Source organism: Epinephelus fuscoguttatus, linkage group LG10 (genome assembly GCF_011397635.1).
Source record: "Epinephelus fuscoguttatus linkage group LG10, E.fuscoguttatus.final_Chr_v1".
Classification (NCBI taxonomy): domain Eukaryota; kingdom Metazoa; phylum Chordata; class Actinopteri; order Perciformes; family Serranidae; genus Epinephelus; species Epinephelus fuscoguttatus.
Genome location: NC_064761.1, coordinates 23,092,928 through 23,106,817, shown reverse-complemented (window position 1 = coordinate 23,106,817; position 13,890 = coordinate 23,092,928). Strand labels below are relative to the sequence as shown.

Genomic DNA, 13,890 nt, shown 5'->3' with positions numbered 1-13,890 from the left:
GATTATACACTAAAGAAAACAAACTTATCATTAATATTTAATTTCTGCCAATAAATCCCCTTGAATCCTACACACTGGACCTTTAGATACGAAACACTCAACCTCTGTAGGCCTAAGAAGTGGCTGTTTCCTCTATAATAACAAGAAATCATAGAAATTCAAATTTTCATAAACAAAATGTTTATCCTCTTCTTGCATTTACATTTAAAAACACTTCTCTTTTCTTTCCTGGGGTATCTGTGTATCCTGACATCTCACTGGGGTACATTTGTAATGATTCCTTACATTCCCCCCAAAAAACTTGCTTGAACAAATACACCCAAATAAGAGGCAATATTCTTTCAAACATTAACTGTCACTTTAATTAACAAAAATGCAAAATAATCTAAATTATTCATGCCAACAACAGCATACTACAATTGATCATCTTTTACTCCATGCTCTAAACCCCTGTTTAATTCATATCTGTACAGTCTCCCACCTTGCAATGACAATGACATCATTTTTCTGATTATATTTCCCACAACACATGAAGTCCCCATAAAATGAGTGACAGCAGACAGATGAGTCACGAGACAAGAAAGAAAGAAAGAAAGAAAGAAAGAAAGAAAGAAAGAAAGCTCAGGCTGTACCAACTTCAGTTCTGTTTAAAGAGAAAGGCTGCACAGTGAAGGTGGTTTCCACAAAGTCAGAGTGTTTGTAGGTCAGATTATTTTTACAACACCTTTGGTCAAACTCTTGTTTATGTAAACTCAGCGTTTTTTTTAATTTGAAATCAATATTCCCAGTCTCACAAATTGCTTCCACTAAAACCTTTACTGGAAATGTGTTTAGCTTGCTGCATAGCTGCCCACCTGCGCACATAGTGAGGGCAGAGGATGCAGTGTGTTAGTGCTCTTGAATTTCAACTAAAGGCAAGTCAGTCCTTACTTGGACTTTTGTCAAATATAAAAATTTCATCCATTTACCCTTCAGCTTGTTGTAAAAAATAATCACTACATGTTTATATCCTTGATGTCTGTCTCTCCTTCTGCTAAAAGCAATAAAAGGCAGAGATTCAACTGAGCACATAAAGACAGAGGAGTTTAATGTCAGATAGCCTGAGATACACTCCTCGGTTGTCACTCTGAAGGACTCTTCATCGTCAACAGCTCTTCAGGCAGCCGACAGGAGATCAACGAGCAGTTGGGCTGAGATCTGGATGAGAGTATCAGGCCATGGTGTGGACACGCTTCCTGATCAGGGTCCGTGCTATGCTCAGCTGCTTCAACCAAGGCTTCTCTGTGAAGGTACTGCAAAAGAAAGCATTACCCACAGTATATTAAAGCTGTTAAAGCCGATTTGTGGTATAACTACAGTAAAACAAAAAATAGCCAATTGACAGCCTCTGTTTTATGTCTCATTACAAAAGCTCCATAAGTAATTATAGCAATGTCTTGATTTTAACATATATGCAGCACCTTGAACCTTGAAACCCAATGCTAGAGTGGTATCAAATTGGTACTCGATATCAGCTAATACACAAGTTCAGGTATTGGAATTGGGAAGGAAAAAATGGTATCAGAACATCTCTACCCATCATGATGCGTTTTTATTGCATATGAACACACAATATAGTACAAAAAATAGAGACCTGGCTATAGTCCAGCAGTATATGGCATTTTCTCTTGGTGTTCGGCCACCGTGCTGAGAGGAGGACTTCAGAGACCCAGTCAGAATATGGTAAGATGTTGGTGATGCACCAATAAACACCTGCTTCGGAATGCCTTCTCTGATTGGTGGGAGTGTGAACTTGCTCCTGAATAAGCTGCTGTCGTCCTTTCTGATTTCATTCAATAGGCCTTCTTCTCTATTTTTAACATCTTGTTTCCAGCTATTGTGCATCTCTTTACAGTCAGCAGGGCTCACTGCCTGCAGGCTGGGGAGGTGAGGTGCTGAGAGTAAGTTGTTGGTGGGAGGTAAGGGCTGCAAAGCTTTGGCCTCATTTCTTCTGCTTGGTTTGGTCACAGCTTTCCTGGATTTGGAAGACATGTTTGGCTGGTTGAAGCCGTCCACGAGCAGCGTATCCCCCACCCTGGCTTTGAAGGCAGCACTGGTGTACTGGTCTCGATTGGAGGCTGCCTTTTTCTGCCCTAAACTCACCCAGCGCTTTATCTGGAGGTAGATACGCATGGGCAGTGACATGTTTGGCAGGGATACCACTGAGCACAGCTTGTTGGCTAAGTAGCGCACACAATCCCTGTGACCACGCTGAATAGCAACTTTCAAAGTGTCACGACCTCCAGGGTCTTGACAAGCCAGGGTCAAAAGGTTGTTTGTGATGAAGAGTTTGAGGATGAGGAGCTGGCTGCTCTCTGCAGCAATGTGGATGGGACACTTTCTAGTGTCTTGGTGGGCGGTTTGGTGGCACCACTGGCGGTACGGATGGACTCCTACTGGTTCCTCAGCATGTGCCCCCCTTTCCAGCAACCAGCCTGCCAGATCCAGGTGCCCTAAGGAGGCAGCGATATGGAGCGCTACCTGCAGCTGGAACCTGGAAAAGCAGCACAAGAACGACTCACTTTTTGTCTGTAGGATTGCACCCTGACTCATTATGGATAAGCTACACAACAACAGACCTGTCGCACTTGAATTCACATGAGGAATTTCTGACCTCATTACTGGCTTCTTCTCTGATAGGTGGCTCTGGACTGTCGATCTGTGGCCCAGGAGGCAACCCTGGAGGAACTCCACCCATCCATCCCATGTGTCCAAACGGAGAGTAGTGCCTTTGTTGTAAATAAAAGAAAAACTGTATGGATTTCAAAATAATTCTGATTCATTTATTTTTCAATTTAAGCTTCAAAATCTTGAGTGAATAGTTTTGAATAGGACAAAAAACCCTAAAAGTGTCATTGTTATGTGCATGTTTCCTTGTTTCTTTGTTCATGTGAAGATTAAGATCTGTTAGTGGGCCATACCCACTTCAATGGCGTAGTCCTGCAGTTGGTTGCAGTCGTAGAGTTGCACACCAGCAAGTGTGCTCAGTCTGAAGGCGCTGACAGGGAGGCCACTCTGCATGGACACCACAGTTTTCAGTCTTGCAACAGACATATGCAGAAGAGCCTCACTTCCCATAATTGGTAAGGTTTCTCCTGTCACAGCATTGAACATGAGCATCACAGGCCTTTGTTCACTCTGAAAAATAGTTAGAATGGTCTTGCAGTTAGGTTAATAGGACAAAAGAGTAACTATAGACACAAGATGTAGTCACTGTCTATCTAAACCAAAAAGTAAATTTTAAGTTTCTTGCATTCATTTTCACTTTTCAGCTTATTAAATTGTAATCACTCATCTATTTATTTATTTTTTTTAAATTATGTTCTGTATTGCAAAAGTAATTCACAAGCAATGATCAAAGAGGAGTTTGCTGCCACTCTGTGGCTGACGTTATGTATATCACATGAAATTAAGAGCCACCTTATAGTATTTGAAAATCATGTAGGTGTTGTAAGTATATAAATGCCTGATTCTTTATTGTCTGTTTGTGTTTTTAAGTTTATTCATTCTGTTCAGTCATTCTTGCTGGACACCTCTGTATCTATCTATCTATCTATCTATCTACCTACCTGGAGCCTGGAATGCTCCTTGCAAAAGCTCTGTACAAGATTTACCGCTTGCATGCAAAGGATTTTGACTGAATACATACTGTATATATCTATAGGTGCAAATTTGAGGAGTGGAGATGACCCATTAAAGGAGGCAAAAGATGTGTCAAAGCAAAGGGACCCAGATTAAGACAAACGTTTGGAGAGTGAAATGGCACCAGGACACTAAAAGACCAATAGAAAACAACTATTTTTATGAGAGGATGTTAAAAGGTGACAAAGGGACACACACACATGCTCACTACTGACAGCTTTTACACAAGGTTGCCTGGTGACAAGCCTGGAATGTGTCCCATTACTATAGAGTTACTAATAGGGACAAAAAACTAAAGATCTCAGACAGCCATAAAGTAATTTCCCTCCAAGCTGCCGCTCACATGGGAACATCCTGTTCCGTATCAGTGAACCAGTCTGACATGAAACTCATTCACTGTAACAAGGATGTCTTTGATGAGAAGTAATCCCAAGTAATGAATATGTATGTAGGAAGATACTAATTTTAGCAGCTCTAAAGTTAAAAGATGAAGAGTATATTGAAGTGAATTGACAGTGATAGTATGTTGTGAGAGGGGACTGCGAGTGCCTCAATGTATAGGTCCAGCATCAGAGCAGAAAAAAGAAAGACTGTAGAAAGTTTGAAAGTTTTGAAACACTTTTATAAAATATTTTAACTGATTTGAATGTTGTTATAGATTGTGACAGATTTTGAACATTGTCACATTCAAAAGTAACTGCACTGTAATCATCTGTTTATGTAAAGCATTTTAAAAATAGCGTCTGAAGTGTGAGCCTACAGCAAAGATGCACCTCAGCATCCTCTCTCAATGTGCATCGCTGTAAGCTGATTGTATTTACTGCAAATCCCAATACAGCTCCAAATCTCTAAACCCTTTTCATGCTTTAATACCTTTATCAGGCATCGGATGGCACTGCCACTTGTGATGCCCACGTCGCACAGAGCCCAGCTGTCCTGCAGCACTGCACCGCCGTAGCTCAGCTCCAGGTACTGCTGCTGTTTGTCATCTGAGAGTTGCACCAGAAAGTTATCCTACAGAAAGAGACAGAGTGGGGATGTTTGGAGCTGTTGCAGAGTACAGACCAGGATTTAGATTTTTCTTGACATATAAGATTTCACTTTAGCAAAGCATAGTATTTCACCATTACAGGCAACAAAATGTGATAAATCCGAGCCAGGGTTGCAACTGATAACTCACTTTAAGACTCTCTTTGCTCCAGTAAGACGTCTAAATCATCAGGCACATTTTCAAAATGCAGTAAAAACTTGTCAAGAAGTTAACGTTCATTAACAGTGATGGCCCTGAGCCACTACTGTAGCTTTTTATTACCTTCACCATCTGCTTCACGGCCCCCACAGTCTGATCTGGAGGAACGTCCAAAGGTTCACAGGAGCCCGCAAAGCAGATGAAGACTCTCATGGTCGGGACATCTGTCCTCCGGCTGTTTGGCTCCTCTGTGGTGCTCTGGTCGGACAGAGGAGTGTGTGTGGTGCAGTTTGTCAGAGGCAAAGTTTTTGTAGGGAGGGGGGCAGGGGCTGGGTGGGTAGGATTTGGGAAGGCATGCTAGTCTGCAAAGTTTGATCTAGCTAGTCAACAAAAGACCATGCTTTTAAATCCAAATCATTTAATAATTGCTTTTGAAGAATGATGTTGATTTATCTATTTTTACTTGGTGACATGGAAACTTTTAAGTTTAGCATGTGGATTTTGAAAGTGTTTTTTTGATAGGTGCCACATTTTTGTCACCCTCAAGACAATCTTTCAAGTAATGTTAAATAAAAACATGTTGAGATGCAAGAAATGCAGATAAAATATAGAATAAAAGGGTGAAAAATGTTGTTGGCTGTAGTGGAAACATCCCACCTTATATTATAGGTGTGTGCAAGGTTATCTCTCTTTATCTGACTTGTACTTGGGCACTTGTTAACATGCAGTTTATTCATATAGCTCTTTATTACAACATGTCTCAAATGACTTGATAGAGATAGACAAGAAACAATCATAGAACAAAATAACACAGGCCTATATAGTATATAAAGAAGGAAAAATATATCTCAGCATTTGTAGACGTAACAAAATGCTGTGCTGCACGTGACAATTGTGCGACTGACTGATAGATTTAGTCTCATGTCATCTTTACACCTGATCTGCCTCTGTTTTTACAGCAGCAATTAGACTTCACTACATATGCGTGGGCTCTTAGTCACAAAGTTCAAGTGCAGGTATAGATGAAGACAGTACACAGCAATACAGGAGAGGATGTACATTAGTGCATCTGACAAATCAAGACAAAAAATCTTAGGTGTAAACTTCAACATCTTATTTAATATGCTCTTTAAACATGTTGTTACACGTTTTATATGTAAAATAACTTACAATGCAGTAAGTGTAAACTGTCCCCACTTGGCCACATCTTCAACACAGTCTGACGTCAGTTCTCACTCTGCCTTTTAGTGGGAAACAAAAGGACTTCTTTCACACGCTGTGTGTTGGAGGAACATTACAGTAACTTGTAATGTTCTTTAGTTTTACAGGGGACTGCTATTTTGTGTTTGACCTTTTAAAGTCTGAAGCTGCCCACAATGTTTTTGTGTTCCATCTTGGCTTAAAGCAAACAGTTACTCTGTTTCTCAAGTGCAGGACCTGCAAGTTTAATGATTTCTGTGGGGGTTTTTTCATGCATGAATCAGAACACACACAAAATCTAGATTATAGACATGTAGAAGAATGTTTTAATCCATGAAAGGAAATGAAAGAAAGGCATACTACCGTTAGGTTGCTTTACTCACTCTTTTTTACCACCCTCAGCTTTTAATTTTAAGACTCATCTCTCATTTTTTAAACTTCAGGTCTAGTGTTTGGTAGTTTTTCATGCTATGGTTTGAATGATTCTTTTATCCTTTGTTTGAATAGAAGGGAATTCCTTCACACTGTTCTGTTACTTGCAATAAACTTTACTAGAAAAATAACATTTCAGTCATTCGACCTTCATCAGGATAAGTAGAAGAACAAAGAAAATGTAAAAGAATATATAGATAATGCATACTGAGGTGAGGCCAATCAGAGACTATATTTTATACTTATATATTTCTTTGTATATATTTTTGAAAATGTTTCTTTGCTCTTTTACTTGACGTGATGAAAGTATGAGGACCAAAACCTTGTTTTTCTAATGAAGTTCATTGCAAATAAGAGGATATTTTGAGGTAATTTCCTCTTCCTCACCCGTGGACATTTTCCTCCTACACACCTCTATATTATGCTCTTTCATCTTTTGTGAAATATACTTTTATATTGTTGGTATCAATTGGTATCGATGGTGTTATTTTATGGGTATTTATTTCTATGTTTTGTTAGGAGAGATGATTAAGATATCCTCAGAATTTTGACTTAAATAAGTGATGCAGTACGGTAAAAATAATTATGAGCAGAAATGTGTAATGAAAATTAAATTAAAAGCATGTATTAGTATGAGTGTTTCCTTTCACATTTTGGCATGTTGAACTCGCCAAAATTTAAATGACTTATCTGGTCACACTTCTCCATAATCTGCAACCTTGAGAACTTGTAGGATGTAAAGCTTTATTCTACAAAGTATCTGTTATGTACACATGTATAGCTGCATGCAGAACTCCACAACTGTAACACACTAGTACTCTAATAAATAGTTTTGTTGTCAGCCTCTGGTCCTTAGCTTGCACTCAACCATTAACACAAACAAACACACCACCCATTTACCATAGAGGGTGCTACAGACTCAAAAGTGTCAACTGTCTTCAGTGGGAGGGAGACAAGATTTGTGCTGATGCATTTACATTTTCCCACTTAAATCATATGGTTTCTTTATATATCCCCTCCTGCTGCCAGTTAATCCCGTAATGCCCCGGTGCAGCTGTAACAAAGCTGTAAATATCGGCTGCCTGCTCGGCTCAGACAGTTCATATAATGCTACTGTAAAAGGCAGCAAATGGTTGTGTGTGCCATCACGTGGATATGTTTACGTCTGGAGTCACTTCCGGAATGGAATGATTGACAGGCGGTTCGTCCAATCAGACGCGGAGAGAGGAGCGGTGCATGTGGCGGAAGTGTGCGCTCTCACATGAAAGAAGAAGCTAGCGGACGGGATTAAACTGTAACGTTTATGTTCATATTCTTTGAGCAAGCGTTCAAACGGGATGAAGTCCAGCCAAAATCTGCGCTGCTGTACATGTTCCTTAGCACAATGCACAGTGGAAGAGAGCGTTGTCACCGCCACCTGCTAAATTCCCGGACGATATAAACCTCCAGGCAGCTATAAAGGTAAACACCCACGACAAGCCTGCTAGCTACCTCAATTAGCATCATGCTAACGCGGGTACAGGACGCTCTGTTTTTGCAGCTAGCTGCACACCTTCGTAGCTCCACACACTACACCACCCATTTATTTACGTCTATAACGACACGCTAAATCGCTACAGCTTTCTAAATTCGCTTGACATTAATGCTGCTGGTTATATTTGTAAAAACAGTCGGGTGTTGAAACTGTAACCCCCCTTTAGTCTCTGAAATTTGGGGGGTTGAAAGTTTAACGCAATTTTCCGAAGTCTGATTATTGTTTACAATGTTGACAGCATATCTTATCATTAATATGTGTTCCTCTAATCACGTCGAGATGAAATATAGACATCTCACCATTAGCTCATAGTGTTTTTTGTGGTTCCTGTCATTTGATGTTTAGTCATCCTGTTGTCATGATGGGTGCTGCTTTCACTTCCCCTTTGATTCTTTGCTATCAAGGGGACCCCTCTGCCTCAGACAGATTTGGTGTCATGTCTCATGTCATAGTTTGTACATTTAATCTAAAATTAATTTGTATAATTGGAAATTGAGCCAAAGATGGGAGGTGTTGTTTTCACAGAGAATGCACGTAGGTAACACCCAACTGCCTTTTGAAAACAGGTTTATGACATGTTGTATGACACTGACATGCAGTGCAAATAAACATCAGGGTTGGGCGATGTGACAAAAGAACTGTCAGAGATTTTAGGATGAAAGGTTTACAATACAGCATCAGAACAACATTTATTACAATGTAGGATTCACTCACAAGAAATTTGCTTTGGTCTTTGATGCATACATTAAACATAAAATAAACATATCAAGAGGAAATGTAAAAAAAGGCAAAGTACTGCAACTGTTATAAATGCAGAATAAAAATAATACTATAAAAATATGAAAAATACACTTAAAAAATACTATAAAATAACAAGTATGTGCAGTATAATGTTTGAGAGTACTGTTTTGTGCAGGATGTGCAAAAATATTAATCAGGGATTGTGCAGAAGTTCACAGTATAGCAAATATGTGCAATGTACAGCTCTCTTTGTAATATTGCAGATCATTATGCCTGTGGCAGGATTGCATTATTGTAATATTGGACTCACAAGGTTTTTGCATTAATGTAATGAAGTACCTTAATTCATCAGGTACATTTCACATTTCAATTATATTATTTTAGTGGACATAGCTCCTCAATGTACTCTCTATTATCCTCAAATGATCAATAGTTACAATTTTTAACCTTGTGTATTTTTAAACACTGCTAATGTATGCATTTTGGGATGATGTTGTCATTTTTAATGTTGTCCATGTTGTCTTCTTTGTCTAGATTAATAATTGGAGACGTGCTTTAAGAAATTGGTTAAAATTACGGCTGCACAATTAATCGAACTATCATTGTAATCTCAATATGGCTAACTATTTTATAAAGGCAAAGTGTGTCACAACATACCATTATAAATGAAGCACTGTGGTACTGCTGAGATGCGTGGGCCTACAGTTTGTATTCCAGTATGTATTGGGACATGCTTATGAGGTATGTGCACCAGCAAACATCCCATCACCATCTTTTTTTTTGTCAGTGAAAATGAAATACAACCACTGCCATTCCTATTAGAATAGTGACTGATACGGCAATCAGTGTCTGTCAAAAAAAAAGAAAAAAGAAAGCAATATGATTTTTTATTTTGCATATCATGCAGCCCCAGTTATAGGTGGACTTTACTGCACTCAAAAGAAAATATTTCCCCCAACAGCTTCTCTGCAAACCTTGTAATTGTGATTATAATTAGATGGCCAGCTGCTTTTTTTTTTTTCTTTTCATCTTAATTGTGGAAATCAGGTTCTGCCCTCACTGAGCGACACACTTTACTGGAATTACTCCATGTGTAAGACCTTGTTTCGTGGGAAATGGCAGCAGCAGCATTAGTAGGACAGGAGGGATGGAAAGTTACATAACAAAGCCCCACTCCCATTTTACACAGATACACAAATTGAACCTCAGTATTTTTTAAGTGAACTTAGCAGATTTGACGGATAAAGCAGGAGTGGTTTCATTAATAGATCTGCAACTCCTTAGCTGGGGTTCAATGATATATCAGTTAATTATTAGTATGTAAATGCATGCATAAATATTAATGTTTGCCATAAAATTGTATTTTTTAATATGGCGTAGTATTTGAATGTATAGCGTTCATTTTGAACTGTGTATTTCTAAAAGATACTTGAATATTTTTGAGGCAACAGAGTGAGTTATGGGCTGCATTTCAAGGGAAAAAGAAAACATTTGTCTGAAAATGTTTTGCAAAAATGAATCTTGACATGTTTTCCATATTTGAGTTGAAGCAATTAAATGATTCCAGCTGCTTAGACGCAGTGTAGAGATTAGTATTAAATGAGGACAGGTGCTGCTAAAGTTTTTTTTCTATGTCCCCATCTGTTTGAAGCATTTCCTGCTACAGTAAAATATATACGCTGGCATTGTACACACTCATGGTGCATTGGTATAATGAGAAAAATTCCTTGTTTTCCTCAACATATACACAACAAACTATGTAATCCTGAAGCTCACCTTCCCCACTTTGCAGCGTGATAACACAGCTTAATGGTCTAAAGCCTGGCTGTTGTTTTCTCCTGACCTGATCACATGCTGCCCTCCTCTTTGTGAACTTGCTGTGATGCTGTGATGTTAGGCCTCAAGCTTGACTCAGTTTTTATGAGGCAACTGGCCAGTCAAGAAACACAGCAGACGAGAACAGGAAGTCCTTCAGGAGCTGGCAGCAAGACAGTCCTGACACTAAGTCACACTAGCTTAATGGAGATGTACTCAAAGGACAATCAGAGTTCCCACAGTCATTAAATTCCTGGAGAAGTTATGAAAATAGAAAAAAAGGTTTGATACGCATTGCTTTGGCTATTGTTTAAAATATGTTTGTAAAAAAAGGTGTTTAAATCATGATCACATCGGCATTGTGTTATCATCAAGGCCACACCCTGTTTTGGGGAAAAGAAAAGTGCTGTCACATCATGAGATAATGCGGAAAAGCTGTTGTGTAACAGGTTAACCGAGACTGTCACACTGAGATTTGAGGCACGAAAGATTTGTGAATATTCACTGTCAGTGTGGTAAATCACTGAATGATGCTGGTGACAGTTGCTACTGATGGATATGTAACATTAGCTTGAGTGGGAGGCTACTGCAGTACAGTCATATGGTATAACAGCATCAGACAGTCGTCTCCAACTAAACCACAGCTTATAAATCAAACAGCAGGCTATTAACAGGTTGGTTATTTACAGACAACACTCAGCCTGATGATACCTGGTGATTTAGTTAATTATATATATTTGATTGAAACACCAGGTATTGTGATCTGGACATGTGTACATGTATAGATAAGCAACATCCAGCCACTGTGTTGGATCACTGATCCATTCAGATGGGGGCAGACTGAAGGGACATGATGGCAATTAACCTTAATTTATCAAGGTTGCATGAACGCTCAGGTTCAGGCAAGGTCGCAAAACAGTTATTGGACATATCTGTAAAACAAATGTTTGTTTAACAAGACATAAATGCATACAGACTTGTCAGAATTGCAATCCAAACACTTGTCAAGTTGCATCGACATCCACATGATCGTTGTTTTTCTGTCTCCCAAAAAGGGGCGTGGTATTAATGTTTCGTGAAGTACCTGAATTTGCTGTTCTGGTCTATTGCTATATATAGCAAGTAAAGTTAGCAAGCGCTAGTAGTTTGCCTGTCGGCAGTGCCTGGAAAGTGTATGTATAATAATGTGTGGCTGTATTGCTATATACGCCTACTCATTTTAACCCACTTGTGGACGGATCATTTGGCGGCAGAAGCTCAATCCATAGGGCCATAGGTTAGGAACCAGAGGGTCGCCGGTTCAATTCCCCCATCAGGACTAAGTATGGACTGTGGCCTAGCAGCTTGAGAGGTGCTAGTTGGCGTCCTGGGCACCTCTGAGGCACCCTTGAGCAAGGCACCGAACCCCCAATTGCTCAGGGCACCTGTCCAAGGCAGTCCGTACGCTTTGACATCTTTCCATTTAATGCCCGTATAGATCCTGTTTGTGTGTGTGTGTGTTTTTCAGCCTTTGTGTATATTACAGCAGAGTAAAAAAAATTGAATTTCGCCTTTGGGATTAATAAAGTATATCCTCTTCTTCTACTTAAAGTCATGGAAATGTGGTCGAATATTAGGGAAAAGTAAATTAGTTAATTTGTAAAAATGTGTGTGAACCCTGGACAGTTGTTGCACACTCCTGCTCAGTACTTTTCCAAGGTCTTCTGTGGTCTCCAAAAAGTCCACATTGCTTTTGCGGGGTATTTTATTTAAATGAAAAAGTAGGACAAGTAAGAAACAGCATCCAAGAGAGAGCAATGTTCTGATACTCCAGTCCAGGAGTCCAGGATATATCCACCCTGGCAGCTTCACAGCACTTCTCAGGTACTCTGTCTGTATAATTTATCAAATATGAACAGTGGAAAGAAAGATTGAGGGGAGGGTTTGTCGTTGATGTGCTGAAGCTGTCGTCCAGAATATCGGCTCTGCTTTGATGCAGTTGCAGAAGATTGAATCAGTATCGAAATGTATGATCCGTGTGTTCAGCAACCTGACATTCCACTTCGCATTCACCTCCAGAGGGCGTGAACATGTGGAGTGAGATAATCGAAAAAATAGACACAGGATTGGAAAGGAGGGTGCACTGCCACTGCGACTGGCTAACAATGGCAGACACCCAAACAAAATCACACTGCATTAATTTAAAGTTTAAATTTATGTATTTAATTCAAGAAATTTACGTAGACTTTGGTGTCTTTTCCAGGTGTGTCGACAACAGACGGTGTACAGCAGCTCCACTGCAGGCCAGTGTGCGTGGTCATTTGTGTTTGTTTATGGTCGTGTATGTTAATGAGTGAGTGGCACAGCAGCTGGGGGTTGTAACGTGATGCCAAGATGCTGCTGTCCCTGGGAATGCTGATGCTGTCGGCCACGCAGATTTACACCATCTTTACTGTTCAGCTCTTTGCCTTCCTCAACCTGCTGCCCGTGGAGGCTGACATCGCCGCAGTGAGTAATTCTCAGCGCACATAGAACGATACATAGAAACATACAACAATAATATGATAGTATAATACAGTTACACCCCCACATACGCAGAAACACTTTACGTCCTCAGATTGTTTTGATGATGTGTCAGCCTTTATAAAACATCTTGAATCAAACATAATTTAAGTTAATTTTTCTGTCTTTCAGTACTCATTCGACAACAAAACAGAGGCCTTCGAGGACCTGCCTGCACGGTTTGGTTATCGGCTACCCAGCGATGGACTGAAGGTGAGTGCGGAAGGGTCAGAGGTGTTTGTCTGATAATAGACAATAAGAGACAACAAACCAGCTCGATGACATGGCCAAATGCAAGTATGGCGCTGAATACACGGAACTGTGTGGACCTGGTTTATATGATCTCTTATTTTCCAGCATGTTCCCACTTTACAGCTCCACTGAGTTAATGTTTAACTGTGAAAACATAAAAAAGGATGTGATTGTGTTTAAGTTGTTTTCACATCTTCAAAGCTACTTGCACAGTCTGTGTCCATATATGATTAAAAGGGTAGCTTCACTATTAAGATGAAAAAGACTGGACCTGAACTTGCTGTGACTTCCAAAATGATTTACAAGTCATTTAAAGACCCAGACACACAAAACCCATATCAAAGAACTAGGGCAACAAAGACCGACTGTCTCGTCACCTCACATCGCCTATAACTCGGCCAAACTGTTGCACCTGCACACACCGCAAAGACTACAGCCAACAGCCCACTAGCACGTACGTTCTGCACCTGCGTGAGAGGAAAACTCTCCATACCAGCAGGTGGCT

At 39.8% G+C, this 13,890-nt stretch overlaps 2 protein-coding genes across 2 annotated transcripts in view; one reads left to right on the top strand and one right to left on the bottom strand.

Moving 5' to 3' along the window:
• Positions 1 to 360: 360 nt before the first annotated feature.
• Positions 361 to 13,890, bottom strand: part of LOC125895677 (protein ANKUB1-like) — a 30,787-nt gene continuing 17,257 nt past the window's right edge. Inside the window, exons 2-7 of the mRNA XM_049587720.1 lie at positions 4,994 to 5,128; positions 4,555 to 4,695; positions 2,961 to 3,177; positions 2,654 to 2,768; positions 1,634 to 2,533; positions 361 to 1,292 (exon numbers count right to left, since the gene is read on the bottom strand). Coding sequence (XP_049443677.1) covers positions 1,211 to 1,292; positions 1,634 to 2,533; positions 2,654 to 2,768; positions 2,961 to 3,177; positions 4,555 to 4,695; positions 4,994 to 5,128 — 1,590 coding nt within the window. The 3' untranslated portion in view covers positions 361 to 1,210. The remainder of the gene's footprint in view (positions 1,293 to 1,633; positions 2,534 to 2,653; positions 2,769 to 2,960; positions 3,178 to 4,554; positions 4,696 to 4,993; positions 5,129 to 13,890) is intronic.
• The window catches only part of rnf13 (ring finger protein 13), a 61,779-nt gene continuing 55,621 nt past the window's right edge, over positions 7,733 to 13,890 (top strand). The window contains exons 1-3 of the mRNA XM_049587721.1: positions 7,733 to 7,963; positions 12,835 to 13,079; positions 13,266 to 13,346. Of these exons, the coding sequence (XP_049443678.1) occupies positions 12,966 to 13,079; positions 13,266 to 13,346 (195 nt within the window). The 5' untranslated portion in view covers positions 7,733 to 7,963; positions 12,835 to 12,965. The remainder of the gene's footprint in view (positions 7,964 to 12,834; positions 13,080 to 13,265; positions 13,347 to 13,890) is intronic.